This window comes from Anser anser, assembly GCF_964211835.1.
Source record: "Anser anser genome assembly, chromosome: 10".
Classification (NCBI taxonomy): domain Eukaryota; kingdom Metazoa; phylum Chordata; class Aves; order Anseriformes; family Anatidae; genus Anser; species Anser anser.
This window is the reverse complement of record NC_139730.1, coordinates 4444079-4461778: the sequence shown is the minus strand read 5'-3', so window position 1 is coordinate 4461778 and position 17700 is coordinate 4444079. Positions and strand designations below refer to the sequence as shown.

The window sequence follows — 17700 nt, the reverse complement described above, 5'->3', positions numbered from 1 at the left end:
AAAAATAGGCAACAACTTCAATGTACTCAATACGTAGACTCTGTACCACAAAGAGAGAAACTAACTTTTTTAGAAAAGCGTTCCTCCAAAGAACAAAGTTTTACAAATAATGTTATCAGTGATATTTTCTGTAAATTTTACTAGCAAAAACTCCAACCTGAACACAGAGAAGATATATAACTACTTAGCAATCTTTTGAAAGGGGCAAATGTTCAAAGACGGACAATAATGAAAAAAGTACTGATGAGACTGGATGAATGAGCAGAACCCAGGTATGCAGTTTGTTAAATATAATTTCTTACAAATGCAGTATCTACAAGAGCATTACGTGCATAGTGTAGGCTTGACAACATCTTATGACTCTTCTCTCTGGTGTTAAACAATGTGTAAGTCACTGTTGAGGGCAATGACATAGTTCTATTTCTAAGACACGGTGAGATAAGAAGGCAAACTTTCATATAACTGGTATGGGTTTTACTCTTCTAATTGACTTAAATAAATACTGGCCTACCTTTCTACACGAAATTCCAGATGTCTCAAGAAAAGTAATCAGTTGCATACTAAAAACAGTTAAGTTCAGACAAGTGCACTGAACACTCTCATACAGTTAAGAAAATCCTACCATGACCATATTGAAATTTATACATTATGCATGACCCTTACCTAACGTTTCCACATCAAACAATTTACCTTGATACATGGCAGCAGAAATAGGGCAACTGATCCCCAAGGCATCCTCAGCCTTGAAAGACTGACAGAAATCGTGCAGCATTTTCATCCCCAGGCCACCTCTTCTGTATTTTCTCTGGACAAATATAGTATCCAAAACGGGCAGCAAGTAACATTGACTGGTAGTACCATCACATAGGCTCCCTGTAAAATAGACATGGAAAAAAAATACATTAATTTGAAAACAAAACTAGTATTGCTGCAGTAACTTACTGCTGTGTGATTCTAACCACAAACATTGCTTTGATACCTCACCACAGGCTATAAGGCTGCCACCTACTAAAGTGCATTTGCGTAGACAGTAGTGATTCCAAAGAGAAGTAAAACACTTTCCAAGAGGAAGATTTGTGCCATTAAACTGAGAGCACATGCTTAACATGTGGTTGATAGGTGTCACCACAGCATTTACCAGAATCGGACTCTTCATAATCAGACCACCTAGATACGATACACCGGCTATGTACAAAAATAAGTTAACTGAAAATATATAACTGGGCTTAAAGGCGTAAATATTTCCAAAATCTCAATATGTTCCTTTAGCTTTTGGCTATCCTACTAAATCACCCCACAAACTCTTTTCATGAAATACATTAAGCCACACAGCACAGCATGATCTAAATGCTCAGAAGGCCCATATTGCCTGATGTAGCTCAACAGTGTAGAAGGCTTCCAGAGAAATTTCCCTAATACTGCTTAAGCAAACAATTTAATGATTGCAGGAAGAGAACAGAGACTCTCTTGGCCTCAAACTATTTGACAACACAAGCATTCAACCCTGAAATGAATGAGCCTCAAACTATTTGACAACACAAGCATTCAACCCTGAAATGAATGACCAGCATCAATTCACCATCTACCTACGTACTGGATAAGGTCACCACAGAAACGTTACACTGATTTATCTTCATTGTTAGAAAATATTTATAAAGATTTTATGCTTCTTCTATCTGGCTATGTGACAGCTTAAATAGAAATGGATACCCATACCTTTATACCAAAAAAATATGACATTCTATTTTCTTGGTTAAATCTCATCAAGACCTCTTTGCTTTTCTTTATAACCACTTATTAGTGTACCATCCAGTCTAGTTTTCAGTGTCTCAAGTCATGAAACTTTCATTAATTCACTGAGACCTATTTCACAGTTTCAGAGAATGAAATGCTGGAATGGCTGTTCCTAAATTCCAGTGTAAGGCTTTTACTACAATACACTTTTTCTTTATCACAACCACATAGCTAACTTACACTGAGGTCTATTTCAGTTCCTTGAGATCGCGTGTAGTACCTTTTGCTGCTACACGCAAGGCCTGCCTTTGATTACTCTGTTTTCCAGGATACCAATTCAGCAAAGCACACATAAATATATTTAATTCTAGACTCTGATTTGTCAAGACTGTAGCCCTTCATTTAGCAGGAATCCGTGTCGCACACCCTCAGCCATACGACAAGAGTATGTAGCTACATAACCAACCCATTCACATCCAGGCTCGGTCCACCCCTGCTTAATCAAAGTGCATGCTTAACTTCAAACACATGTTCAAAAGCATTGTTGGAAAGGGATGGTTTGTGGTGGTGTTTATAACCTTTCAATATTTGTAACACATGACGGGTAGTTATTCTTTTTTCAGGAGCCAAGAAATTGAGTATATCCCCAGTCCCATTGTTAGCTGCAAGCCCAGCAGAGATGATGTATTCCAGCAGTATTGCACCATACATTCTAAGAAAGGGACAAACTTTTCCTCAGGAAGTCAATAGCTTTAAGAATTCCTGCATGTTGCAAGTGACCTTATAAGTTTATTATTAACTCATATAGTCTGTCTCTATAAATCCTTATGAGACTGCTGTGGTAGCAATCCCAGGAGCTGAGTGATTTATGTCTGTGCAACTAATTTTGTGTTGAGAAGATGACAAAAACTTGTAATGTCTAAAGGCATTGTAAATAAAGAAACCATGAAGCCATTTTTCACCTTGTCCCTGGGAAGCATATTAGGAGAGTCATAGCCTACAGCCATTTGAAATAAAATAAAATAAAACAAACAAACAAAAACCTCTGGAATTAAGGCCATTTTACCTCTAGTTCTGGTCCATCAGCAAGGAGGATCTCATAAGCTAACGGTGGCCCAGAGGTGACCACTAGGCTCTCATGCATTTTATTTAGAGGTTTGTTTCATTGTTGAAACACAAAGAATGAGTTTTGAGGTGAGGGAGGAGACAGGAAAAATATGAACACTGGCGATGGGGTGGAAGTAGTCATACAGTCTACCCTTTGGGAGCCTTTGATCTGTTTGGTTAGATCACAAAATGCCAAACGACCAACTTATGAGCCAGCAAAAAACAGATATTATAAGGGCAGGAAAGCAGACAGCCATTAGCATTCCCAAAGAGCCACAAACCAGAAAAAAAACAAGCCAGTCCCCACATCCAACAGACCCAAACAAAACAGGGTTGTGCATACTGACTGTTTCCCTGCTGAACAAGTTGGCTTGGCACACACATGTTTGGACAGGCCTTCTGCAGCCTGAGTGCTTGTGTGAAGGGTGGGGAATATTTCTGCTGAATAGAACCCAAGGTCAATCCATTGTGTGAATTTGTATGTGAGAAGGGGAACAAAGGTTCTGGCTTCAATAAAATTAAATTAATTCATGTCTTGACTGGTATGTAGTCATTTAATTTTTATTACAGCCAGAACCTTCAGTCTGCCTCAGAAATGCACATTAAAAATATTATTGCTAGAAAACAGAGGGAGAGAAAAGCAATCATCCAACAAGATTTCAGCTAATTGTCTGTCAGGTTAGCTTCAATTCTGTGTTGTTGGTTTTGTGTTTTTTGTTGTTGTTGTTTTGGTTTTTGTTTGTGGTTTTTTTTTCCCCCATAAGAAATGTATGTAACCAGTGAAAAATGAAATCATATTTTTTTTCGGGATTTATTTCTACAGAATGCCATCTAGGCCGCCGAAGTATTAAAAAAAAATCTGCAAACGCTTGTATAAAGAAAGGTGTGAAACAGATTTTAGCTCACGTAAACACTTCCAAGAACAGTCTGAAAGAAAAGTTACCATCATTTTTGAAGTATTCTGATGTTATCTGTTTAAAGGTCAGATATTCCTTTTCAATAAACAGGCTACAAGGTTGCATTACACTGTGTTAACTGAAAAACCAGTCAAGAAAAAGCATCTGCCTCTTCCTTCCCAAAATAAGACCTGGCTCAAGGCTTCTCACAGGGCACAGGGCCGTGCTTGTGCTGTTCTTGCCCACAGAAAATAGCAAAACTGAGAGCAAACTGAAGATGTTGCAAAGTTAGGTTTGTAGGCTCTCATGCTACTGAGATGGAGGTGTAGAAAATGGAAATGGCCAGTGAATGACCCCACACCAAACAGCACTTACACACACCTCCATTTTCCACCGCAAAAGCAGTTACCTCAACCCTCTACACTCTCTGAGGCTCTGGGGAACGCAAAAAGCAGAGACTGGGTCAGGGATGTTTTGTTGTCTGCTTTCTATCAGCTCGGAGTTTTTGTGGTCAGGTGTTCCCAAACAGTGATCTGTGGAGCATCTCTAAAGAATGAATGAGAAGCCACCAATACATTTAGTCCTGGTTCAATTGCATGTTTTACAGCCTTCTCAGAGGGCCCAATTTTGTTGAGGCTGGTTTGACTCACGTCAGAGAGAATACAATCTTTCTCTACGCTTTTAGCACAAAGGTTTGACAAAAGGCACATAGTGAGCTTGGGAAGGGCAAGCAACCTAACTCCTTTGCTTTTTGTACAGCAAAAAAGCTGTGCGAAACAGCTTGGTGCATGACTGGGCAACCCCTATGTGTTATAGAAACAGTAATATGTAAGAATATAAGAAAAGATGAAGTCTTTTACGTGTGTACCACAAAGGGTTTTTGTTATGTTTTATTCTTAAATCAACTAAGACACTCCTGGCTCACAGCATCCTCCAACTTCCTCACTGATTTATTTGCATGATCAATCTTCTACATTCTCCTGACTGTTGGATAATGATGTGAAGGTTGTAAAAATCCATTTTCAGTAATTACTAACCTTCAATAAACAAAAATAAAAAGCAACCAACTTTCAGAGAATTACCTGGTCTCATTGTACAAAAAACACTGTCAATAACCATGGTCATTAACCCTACCCACTACACAAAACACATTCTTTTTCAGGTTTTCACACAAATGTAGAGGATGCCAAGAAAAAAATCTGAAAGGAATACTTAAAAAAAATATATAAAACAGATCTCAAAACTGAAGTATCTATATGAAGGCTCTCTGCAAATTATCTCAGGTGTTGCAGGTTGTCCTCTGCAAAGTAAGGGACAGGAAACTAATTTCCTGTTGTACCTTTAAGTAGCTACGTTCAGTAAGGTCTAACTCTTCAGCTGTCTAATATGGAAGCCGCTGACATAGATAAAATTGGAGACATTTATCTTGGCACGTGACAAAGTGTCTTATCAGCCTCATTAGTGGCTTAGTACGTCTCATCAATCTTTAGTTTACCCAGTGGTAAATGCTGCATGCCTGTCATTGGACAGGAATAGGCACATACCAGAGAGGTTAGGGTGATGATCTGTGTAGTCATGAATAAATTTTGTTTTAATAAAGGTGTCTAATGCTCGTGAAAAGTGATAGCCTTGAAGAATGAGTCTTCTGTTTATCTACACAACAGGTGCAGGATGACCAGCGTCAACAGTTGCCAAATTGTCTCAGGACACTGACTTAAAGTTACTGCACCTCTGAGCAAGGCGAGTGCTCGAAACCATCTGCCCCTCTTTAGCTAGACTACAAAAAGAGATCCAGTTAAGAATGTTCATAAAATGGATGGATGTGTGGAACTGGACCAAAATTACCAAGTTCCCTTTGTACAGGCCACCTAGGAACTGGCAAATGAAAGTGACTGCACAATATTGCCAACCTGGTTAATTGGAATCACTGATGTCCATTGAAAAATTTAGTTTGCATAAAGGCATGCTAAATTCATAGCAAAGATAGAACAGACTCTCTCCTCCTTAGTCACCATTTCTATGATTCACACAGATTATTCATGTTTCAAATAGCTATGCTGCACAGATCTGTTCTGGCTTATTTGGCTCCACTGAAGAATGCTTTTTTGAAGAATAATGTAGATATTGGAAAATCCACAAATGAGAAATGCAGTTGAATATAACATCAGCATGAGAGTCTCAATTACCTGCTGAAGAAAATAAAATTATACGAAACATCCAGGTAGCTACACAGCATGAAAAGAATGTGAATCAGAACCACATGGTGGGCACAGAGGAAGATCATTTCTTTCTAGGACCAGAAACTGTAACAGGGGTCCAGCAAAATGTAATGTCTAGTACTGAAACCTGCCCCTACTAAATGTTCTGATCAGGACATTAAGAGGATAAAGAACTTAAATTATGATTAAAAACAAAGTTTTTTAAAAAAAATCTAAAACAACTTTGTGAAGTATGACTTCTGAGAGCAGATATTAAGCTTAGCCTGTTTGGGGCCTAATAAATCCCTGGCTCTTCTATAAAACACAGGGAACAGAATCAGCCAGAGCATGGATGATGTGAAACTGAAATCACAGAACTTCAGAAAGCAGAATTATTTTTATACACACAGCAAATAGCAAAAAGGGGCAAATACAATCAGTTTCAAGCTTCCCGAAAATGCTTTGGCAAAAGACTGCAGTATTTTGTGACACAGGCCAAAAGCTTACAAATATAGCAGCCCAGAGGAAAAAAGCACTGGCAACAAAAGACAGATGCTGACAAAGCTGGACTCAAAAAACTTGTATATTATGTGGACCTGGTTTAAAACCAAACTGTGACTCTCAATTTACTCAGAAACAGTTTCAACTTGACTAATACTCCACCCATAACAGACTACTGTGTAAATTTATTTTACTGAAGCATCAATCATTACAGACCATACAAATGTTTCTTTCCAAAACCTTTGCTCAGAAATATTTAGGGACTTAAAGGAAAATGCACAATGGCAGTTGAAGTGTTTGCAAATTATGAAGCAGCTTAACAACATATTCACAAATATATACCGGATTCCCTTATCATAGGCTGAGACACGATTCATCATTGATAGTGCAGTAGCACCGTACCAGAGTGGTTGGTGTACAAGCTACACCTCAGCGTGAAGAAGCAATTTGCACATCTTGAGGCAGCAGAAGAACAGAACATCTCTTATTGCTGCTGCCCTTTGAGGCACTGTCAGGGAAGGTACCTTCAGACTGTCCTCTGGAATCTCAAGCAGTCAACACTTGCACAGCTCTCAACTTGTTTCTTACTCTCCTCCTTTTGACAGATGACTGCTGACCTGAACAACACATTCACATCCAAAGATACCAACTACTCTACATTTAAGCTGATAGTGTCAAGATGACAAGATGAATCCTAAACACAGACAGGCAAACAACTCTTGGATGAAGGTACATACTCAACTGCACACCTGGAACTATTTTAATGAAGCCTTTTCCACACTAGTTAGCAATATGCTTAATTACATTACCAATAAATCATCCTTTAAACTGGAAGTACCACAACTGGATAAAGCATTCCAGGACCAATCTAATGTATACATGTTCTTCTCTACACTACCCAACCACTGCTCCATACACATCCAAGGATATCCTTGCCACTAGCCACTTCTGATACACTGTTTTTCCACGATGAACTGTACTCGTTTTTTCAGATTTCGTTCTTTCCAAAATGCAGTTCTCCTTTCTGTGAGTAGGCCTTGCATTCTTTGTTCTTAGATGTACGACCTTCTACTTGGCTGCATTAAAGCATATTTTATTTGAATACGACATTACCTCAGATCACTCACTGTAACTGAGAATAGAGTTTGGAGCCATCATGTTTAAATGAAAGTAATATGGATGGCTTCCAAATTCTGGGAAGGCTTGTTCCCCAGATTCATTCTGAGAGAGATTTGATATAAAAATGTAAATGAGAGCCAGGATTATTTATACTAAAAGATAAACAGAAGTATTACATTTCTAGCTTTCAGAAGCCAATGGGAATGTGTCTTTAAATTGACCTTACCTTTCATCTTGACCGAGTAAAAGGCAACGGCCTCACCATTTCTCCAGAGTATCTTGGCACACTCAGTGGCAGAGTGAGGTAGAAAGAATGCATCATTAGCTGAACTCCCTTCCAGCATTCCAAAAATAATATAGTTCAGAACAAAGAGGACAATCCTTTCTCCAAACGTCTGGACCTTAGAGAACAAACAAAAACAGACCAAAGAAAAATGAAGAAGAGAGTAGTATTTTGCCTTTCATGAAGATCTTCAAAATTAAAGACTCTGGGAAGAAAGGTGAGGAAAACGGTACACTTAATTTGGGGAAAATACCTCATAAATTGGTTCAGATAGAATACTAAATATAATTTTCCCAGCATTCCACCCTCCATCCAGAAGGCATAGAGTAATTTACAAACAATTTATAAAGTTTGACATATCTCCTCTGTTGTCACACATAGGGATTATAAAGCACTAGGAAAAGAAGTCTCTTGCTTGTAGTCACAATGAACTAGTCCCGGATTTGGACACAAGATGAAGGAAATCTAATCCTACCCAAAGGAGAAATACAGACAGGATTCACTGTGCTATCCTGATCACCTCTTCACCATTTTATGTCTTGCCACAGCATCAAAGAACTTCAGTGGGCCATGACCTTACTGAGCTAGACACTATACAAAACAGTATAAATGCAGAGCCTGTTCCTTATAATCTAGGCATAATAACAGAAACAATTAGCTTTTATGACATGCTTCTTATTAGACAACCAACAAGACAGGCAGATGGAGGAATACAAAGGACAGCATATTGGTCATCAAGGCAAAAAGTGGTGCCAACAACATTTACAGGAACGTTTAAAAAGAAAATGAGAGCTTCCACAAACAAGGACAATTTAACAATGAGCATAAAGGGGCAAGTTTTCTATTTTCAGATTTTTTTTTTTCCGTTTTCAGATATTTTTTCACTCTCTTGATACAGCAGATGCTCAAAAAACTGAATGGTTGTGGTTTTGACCCAAGTTCTATCTTACAAGGATTTGTATCACAAAATCCATCCACTTCAGTTACCCACAAAAAAAGCTATTTGATTCACTGAATAATTAAACTCTACGTATGGCAGATTATTAGGGGAAGGAGACAAAGGAACAGAATCATTAAGGACCAAAACTGGACATAGAGAGTTGTGTACGAAATAGAACTGACTTAACAGACTTATGTCAACACAAGGCTCACATACAGCAGGCAATGACTTCTTAGTTGAAAACAGAATACGGGATATTCAGATCTCTCAAATTATGAAAAGAATAGTTGTATCATACAAAGATCATTTGTTTGGAAGAAATATATGCATAAAAAACTATTAAATAACTTGCTTTATAAAACGAATTCATTATAAGCATTATCCAAGGCAAAACAGTTTCACAAATAGTTTTATAAGACTGTTCCAAAGGGTACTAATACCTCCCATCAGACAGTCAGTCGACCAACTCTAATGTGAAGAGTTATTACTAATGCAATAATCCAGTTTATTTCATTATTCCTTTAATTGGCAGTGAGGGTAAACTAAAACCAAACATGAATAATACCGCAGATGAATCATAAAACTGCATGCAGAAAATTGTTTAGAGAGGGTTAATGTGTATGTCACTCTGTACTGGGAGACATTTGAAGTACTTGGTGAGCCACATAGCCCGGATCCCACAGGTTATACAGCATGAGCTACAGGAGACCAGAGACAATTACTGACGATTATTCTAACTGGGAAGTTCCAGGGCAAAGTCAAATGTTTAAAATAGCATCCTTACCGAAATTAACCCATCTCTAGAAGGATCAGCCGTCTTTACAACATCTTCAAGAGGCCACCAACACTGGTTCAAATAAAGTGCCAAAACTACAAAAAGAAAGACAGGAACACATTAACTGCAAACAAATACAAATCTGGTTCTGAACCTCTCTACAAGCAGCCCCAGATCTACTTCTCCTGCCAGCTGACTCCAGTCCGATCTTCTGTGAGACAACAGAACAATGACAATATTTCAATTTCATCCCCATGTCCCTTGATATCCAGTTTTCAGTACTGCACGAGGCATCAAGTAAAAGTATTTCTTAGGAATTAATGTGACTTTGGGAATAACAACCTCTATGCCATACAAATAAAGTACTTTCTATAGTATATGTTCTGTAGCATATGGAGTGGTATTTGGGCCAAAGAAAGCTACCTGGCTAAAGGTTACATGCTTTAAGTTTTTTTCAGATTTTTTCTCCAGCCCACACACATTCATGGCCATATTGGCAGCCATGCAAGTAAAGCCCAAAAGTTTTCATATCCACTGTATCAAACACCTTTTCAGCTACACACGTGGCTGAATTTCCACGTATCCATATCTTTAGAGTACAGACTCCTAAATCTCTGGATGGACAGGTAATCACAAAAGTTCAAATGCACACCTGGAGCAAACATGTATGGCCAACCTCTACATAACTCAGGTCCATGTGTAAGTTCTATGTAGAATTTGCGGTCTACTTCATTCTGCTCTTCCTGATTTTTCACAGATGCAGAATCAAGTATTTAAACCCTATCCTTCATGTTTGTCTATAGAATTCATTACCTACAATTAGGTTTACAAGAGAAAGCCTGAAACAGCAACAGTGACATAGAAATTGTTCCCAAGCCCTGTTCAGAAAGAAAAAAAAAATACAACAGGGTCATTTCAAAGCATATAGGGTTTAGATTAGTTTTTAAAATAAAGACAGAAATTTAATCATTTCTGACCACCAACACATCAAGCAACAGGTATTTCAGCAGAAAGCAATACTATCTGTACATCAGTGACATCCACCTACAGAAACTACACAGTCACATTTCCAGGGGGGTTCAAGAACACCAATGTCTTTATTGTCTTCAAATAGGACAGCTCACATCCCAGTTTTTAGCCAAAAAAAATACAACATAGGAATTATGCTGCACAGAACCATGTGGAGTTCACACCTTGCAAGTCCTAAGAGAGAGCAGTCTCCGCTGGCTCTCAAAGCTATCCAAATAAGGACAAACATGAGAAAGTTAAAAACCATGTGCCAGCCAGAGACAAATTTACACATAATGAAGTGAAATGGCTTTAATAGGATTCATCAATTACCTGTTCTAGCCTCAGGTTATACAAACGTCTCTGATGTGCACAGGTTAGTTTCCCTTTTTGCTTCAGCCTTTACCAGCTCCCACTGGCTTTCAGGCTGGAGATTCTGCTTAGCTAGCTTGTATTTTAAATAAATTATTAAAGCACGTGCCAAAAAGCATTACACTTTGTATCCTGGGTTAACAATGAAGAAAGTATTGCACGCAAGGGCAGATGCCTGTTTACAGCACCAGATCCAATTCATTAAATATTATGTGCTTACTTGCATGGCAGTTTCATATTCCTTCTGTGATGGATTCAATCTGTTCCCTCAGTCCCTTCACTCTGCTTTCAAACGCAGACAGCCACTGCTCCATTACACATCCCTGCTACATGGAGCTACAAAGGCAGCTGAGTCGGACAAAGGAGACAGAATGGGCCAAACGCTGACTTTAATGGGAGCTGCACAGAGGTTTGGCACACGGTCCAGACACATACAACACATGGTAAAGGTCAGAAAAGTTTGAAAAGGCTTTGATGAAAATAGGGAGATGCATTACCATGTTCTATAGAGCTACTTTTATAGAGCATTTACTGTGCTATTCAATAATTTAAATGTGTGGAGGGGGAACACTAGTTGACATAGCAACTGTCACACCGCATTACTTGAACAACCTTATCTATATGGATGCCTTTCTTAAAGGAAAAACATTTCTCCAGATTTCTCACAAACATATGTACTTTGCTTTTTGTTATCATTTCTCAAGTCAACATCTGGTCCTCAGTTAAATCCATCTATGCTTCCTCATATTCTCATTTTCATTTTATAGGCAACTTAGAGGAGCACTACTTCAAATGCAAGTTCTGCAGCAAGCACATGTTCCTTCGCTTCCCTTTCCCAGCCTTAGCGTCCTTTCCAAGGCATTGGGTTACATTCACCTGATCATGAGATCAAGTCATTGCCAATCAGCGAGCTACACACATCACCTGCACACTGTGAATCATGACATACGTGATTAAAATCATCTTGCAGTTGCAAGATGAGGTAAAATGGCTAAGTCCAATACATTTCAGTTCACAATTAATGGAGTATAGACATGCTCAGTTGCATGGCTTGCCCTGTAAGCACCAGCTTGCTAAAACCTCAGGGCTTTGATGACTTGCAATCAAACAGATTCAGGGTGTTGCAAGAAGCTGAAAGCCTCTGAAGTGTACGGTTCCTTACCACTGGGGGTATTTGGAAAGAATAACTGAACAACACCGAACTGAGCTAGGCACTAAGTACAATGCCGTTGGGGTTATGAAATGTCTCCTTTTGCTAGGCAAACATGGACTCTTTCTCAATCCAGGTCTGGATTATATTTTTACTTTCTAGGCTCTGCTGGCCAAATATTCCCATACTAGTGGGCAATTATTTGAATGAAATGTGCACGTCAAAATTCCACAAAGTAAAGCAGAAAAAAATAAAGCATCATCCAGTTTGATATATTTTTCCCTCAGCCTTCATCCAAGTCACTGAAACCCATCCCCCAGTCACAATCCAAATTAAAGGCAAGGGTCTACGTAAGAGATGGAATTTGAGTTTATTTAATAAATATTGAATCTAAAAGTTCTGCTGAAGACATCTTTCCCTTAATTTTGAAAGTAATTCAGCCTGATGGCATACTTCAGATTACCGAGGTTGCTGGTGCCAGACTTCCACCTTGGAAGGAGATTGGTGAATTATCCCAACAAGGATTCCCGTGCACTCAAGCCCAGGTCAGCTCCAATAACACAGCATGCTCAGAGATACTACATTAAACTGCATTCTGCAATGCGGACATACCCTGAAAGCTGTCTAAATATCTTTAAAATGGAATAAGAGCATTTTTCTCTGAGTCTTATCGAAATAAACACATGAAAGCTTGGGAGGCATGCAGATGCTGCAGTAATGGCAGCTATTCAAGTATCTAAGATAAATATCTTTCCTGCAACCAATTACATTTTCTTCTACAATTCAAGTTTTACTCAATGATTTGTTGCAAATGTCTTGTGATAAATGTTCCGTGGCATCTAGCAGTTATTGTAAGTTATTATATACAGCATACAGGAAGTGCCACAATAGGATATGTTTATTTAGTGTTATAAAGATGTTAATCACCCATACTATGCTCTGTAAGCCCTTACAACACAATTTACATTCTCATAAAAATATCTGCGCAGATATACTAACAGAACAGAACACTCAACCCATCACAAATAAATTAAAAATGCTCCCAACCAAGACCAAGTCCTATAGAAAGGCTGCCACACTCATTTTCTCTTTGAAATATGCAGGTCATTCCAGATATGTTACGCATCACTTCTGGATAACCTATCTGATCCAGATGATCAGATATAAATCTCAGTGTTCAAATCAACCCCTCTTTAACCTGTGTCCAAAAATTAAATGTCATCAAACTGTGCAGCCCTCCACTGGCAAACTTATATCTAGGCTGTTATATCCTGTGTTTTCCAGTCTAAATTATTAGAATTTCAAACAAATTATTAGATTGAAAATAATCTAATTTTTGGGACCTGCTGGAATAACTGTGGGAGATACGTATATTATAGAGGATATTATTTCATAATCATATACATCATTTTTATCTGTGCAGTACTAATCCATTATAGATTTAAACACAAAGGAAACTGAAAGAGGAAATTCCATCTCATATGAACATAAGACACGTAAGATACACAGCTCTCTCATTAAGGTACTGTCCAGGCATGTGATTAACCCCAACAATTGTGAAGACTTGGTACAGAATTCATCACAGGGGGGTGAGGGAAGTCAGGGAGCTGCAAAGAGCAAAGCTGGGGATGTTGGAGTAAAGCTGAAAAGAATTTCTCTCCCCCACCTGGATGAAAGCACAGTTCACAAGAAAACTGTAAAGTTCAAGGGAGGAAAAAGAACCTTCCAACCTGCTTAGCATTTTAACTCACTGTCCATGTCCTTAACCAATGGCGACTGAATTCATAAATAGTGCTTTTTTTCTGAAGAAATTGGATTTGAAACAATTTGATCTGTTCACTGGACAGCACAAAAGGTTCTAGATGTAAGCAAATCCAGATGGACTTGTCATGTTAACAGAATCTGCTGCTTTAGGTCAATACTTAATCTGCTGAACAGTGGGGAAAATATTTGGACAAAATACCTTAAAATGGATATACCCATATGTGTAGGTATGCACACACACACCCCCCAACAAACTTTAGAGAACTAATGAAACTGTATTAACATTCACCTAAAGAAAAAAGTCAAGTCAGTCCAATTTGATATGCGTAGGAAGGTTGGCCACATGTTTATGGCATATAAAATCCAGAAACAAAGAACTTCCAGTAATATCCTTTAAATCATACTTTTAAAAGGAAATAGTTGAAGCCAGATGGTATAGGCCTTAAATATCTACACTTACCATTCTCTGGGACTGTTTCTGGGACTGTGGGTGACACAAGCTTAAGTTTTGCAAGGTGGACACACTCATCAGTCAGCCCGTTGTTTATAACACAATAAAGTGTTTATTCTGCTAGGTTTAAGCTTTTAATGTAGATAACTATCATATAATTTAGTCTCCAGCGTGGACTTGTTTGACTTGTTCCTTGTGGGAAATCTTTACTTCTCTGTGGACAAGTATCTCATTAATACATGTTGTTCCCATTACTATTATTCAACTGAAAATTTGTGCTCAGTGAATCGCTTTCACTTGCATTTATTTAATAATTCTTTATTTTCATGTTGTAGTTGTTATATGAACCCACTCCTCTTGTGCAGCCTAAACTGTCTTAATGCTGTTTTCAACTTTATTCCTTTGAACACGAATCAGTAAGTATGCACAACTGCACTCAGTGTAAGTTTGGCCTCTGGTGTAGCCGCTTCTCTCCTTTACCACACCAGTGCCTATCTCTCCTCAGAAAAATGTTAATGGAATAGATAAATTCATGTCAGGAAAGTACTTCGATCTCAGTAGTCTTAGAGGAACCATAAAGTCTTTTGACTACACTTTCATCTTTGAGAAGTCTCCCACCTTCAACTATGTGAATCACAGCCCATCAGCGAAGCTCCAATTGAAAGCATATGTAAAAGGAGCTGGAAAACTTTGCAGAGTTCACCTCTAACCACAGATGATTTTAATCTGATTTTTGTTCTTATGAAGAAGTGCCCTGATTACTTTGTTTGGACTGAGCAATGAATACTTAAGTTACACCAATAGCGCCTGCTCTAGGACTGATCATTACCTGACACTCTTTAAAACTGAACACAGAATGCTGAACTTGTTTGCCTTGCCTTTGTTGTATTATTAAAAATACTGGCTGACAAAGCCTTTCAGGCATAAGTTATAGGTTACCCTTTCAGAAATACGTATGTGTGTTTTTAGTGAAAGATGTCATTAGTTTGCTGCCACATTTGGGAGCTGAAAGGGCTTCGTGTGGATTCCCTTATCTAAGTGACACAAAGAGTCAACACACAGGTTCATGACTTCGTTGTAGTTGTTCCAAAAATTGCGTAGCCTGTCACTTCACAACAGCTCCAAAACTCTTTAAGCTGGGTGGGTCACAACCTGTGCTTTTGGTACAACGCAACTTGGAGTCAAGTTTTCAGTTAATGACGAGTTATCAAGGGCTGGTAATTTTTCTGCATTTGCAGTTTTTCAAATCCTATAGTCAAAGATGCTTGCCTAAGAGAGTAAGTAGGAAGAAAGCAGCCTGTGTCTGAAGACACTGAAACCCTGACAGTGGTAAGAGAGAGCTTAGATACAATGATTGTTCAGTTCTTAAGAACCTGTTGATACTCTAAGCAGTGATTCATGAAACAGAAGCACCAGGAAGCACATGTTGACTTCTACCACCTGTAACTTGGTTGTAGTGTATCCCTATCACATGGCTGCAACAGGAAAACACCAGCACTACTAGTAGTAAGTAACACAAAGCTGGTAGAGTTTAAAGGAAATATTGGGAAAACTGCCAAATAAAACGGATTTAACTCAATTGCTCAGCATGGTTTTACTCCAATTTACTCCTCGCACATCAGTACCGAAAATAGAAGGTAATTAAACCTAGAAATGAAGAAGATATTACAAAAGAAAAACAATATGAATAAGGGTCAGTAAGACCTGATACAATTTCAGCCTTATACCTCTTAAAGGGGGCCTACAAGAAAGATGGGGAAGAGACTCTTTATCCAGGATCATAGTGATAGGACAAGGGGTAATGGTTTTAAACTAAAAGAGGGCAGATTTAGATTAGACATTAGAAAGAAATTCTTCACAATTAGAGTGGTGAGGCACCGGAACAGGTTGCCCAGGGAAGCTGTGGACGCCCCATCCCTGGAAGTGCTCAAGGCCAGGCTGGATGGGGCCTGGGCAACCTGATCCAGTGGGAGGTGTCCCTGCCATGGCAGGGGGGTTGGAACCAAATGATCTTTAAGGTCCCTTCCAACTCAAACCATTCTAAGATTCTGTGATATATATTTGTTCATTTAAACATTTCAGAATTCTATGCAAACTATAACACATTACATTTCACATCATCCTGAATTAGAAAAAAACAAATTCAGAAAGAATAACAGATTTACCCGGGGTCATTCTTCAGCTACTAGCAGAGCTTTGCATAGAATCCAAAAGCTCTGACTGTCAATCCTCCCTTTTAATTATTAGCCCACCAAAACAAACCCCTGACAGGTAAACTGAATCTGCTTCATATTCAAAACAAAATCCAAAATATTTAAGTATAGACCATTTTAAAAGTAAAAGAAAGTACAACTACTCAAATTTCAAAATATTTTGACCAATTCTAACCTGTCTCTTTATCCTGTGGATCAGTTAACAGCAACATTTTGCAAGTAGGATTATTTCGGTAGAGAGGGACAAAACACACACAGGAATCTTCAAGTTTAACCTAAAAAATAAACAAGCCCTGTAGCTGTTTGTACTGCAAAGCTGGCAAGTACTTCAAGTATTAGATGCATTTATGGTATGTTTTACTAACATGCATGGTATATGCTTAGCATAACATCCTCTCAATCCTGAACTAAGCCACTAAGTGATACACACGTAATATTATCAGTACGCAATTTACAAGAAATCAGCTAAAGTTAGTGAAGACCTTCATACTGACTCGCTACAATTAGTACCTAACATGGCTTTGAACCCTGTTACATGCAGACAAATGGTGTTATGAAAGACCAGACACATTTGTATCAAATGAAAACAAATATAACTTGCACTTCTCACAGCATTGTCCAGCTGAGCACTTGTGGTGTTTTGCAAACAATGAATTAAGCCTCAGGGTATAGGGAGTATCAAAGCACTAGGGCAGTGCCTGGGCAGTTTATCTGTGAGGCACAGGGAGGGCAGATAATTGGCACAAGGTGGTTATGTTGCAGGGAAAGCTCAAATCAAAATGCAGCTCTCAACCTTTCATTCTTAGACTAAACTTCTAAATGATGTGACACATAAACACCAAATTACTATGCTCGAACAGCTCTATATGCATAGAGATGACGATTTCCATATGAATATTGCAAATGCTCCCATGGAAGTTTAGGTACAGGCAAAGAGCGTGCATAATTTAGCACAGTATGTACTGTACTTTCAAAAATCTGGTCCATTGTGTATGTGTGGGTGTGCCTCTCTCTCTAATTGCACCCATTTGTCAGTTTGCTATGAAACTCAAATCAGTCATGTGATACGTTTAATATTTCTTGGTGCATGGAAGAAGTAGTATGAATATGATTACTCGAGATAACAGCGTTCAGCTGAAACCAGTGTTCACTCGTTTCTCAGTGGCAGAATCCCGGGATCATCTGTGCA

At 38.5% G+C, this 17700-nt stretch overlaps 1 protein-coding gene across 3 annotated transcripts in view; it reads right to left on the bottom strand.

Moving 5' to 3' along the window:
* The window catches only part of LOC310904690 (protein FAM169B-like), a 194999-nt gene that overhangs the window by 161991 nt on the left and 15308 nt on the right, over positions 1-17700 (bottom strand). For all 3 annotated transcript variants that reach the window (XR_014588535.1, XR_014588536.1, XM_083849790.1), the window contains exons 3-6: positions 16687-16786; positions 9563-9648; positions 7782-7956; positions 691-873 (exon numbers count right to left, since the gene is read on the bottom strand). Coding sequence is in view for 1 of the 3 variants with exons in the window: in XM_083849790.1 (XP_083705916.1) it covers positions 691-873; positions 7782-7956; positions 9563-9648; positions 16687-16786 (544 nt within the window). In the remaining 2 variants the exon portion in view is untranslated. The remainder of the gene's footprint in view (positions 1-690; positions 874-7781; positions 7957-9562; positions 9649-16686; positions 16787-17700) is intronic.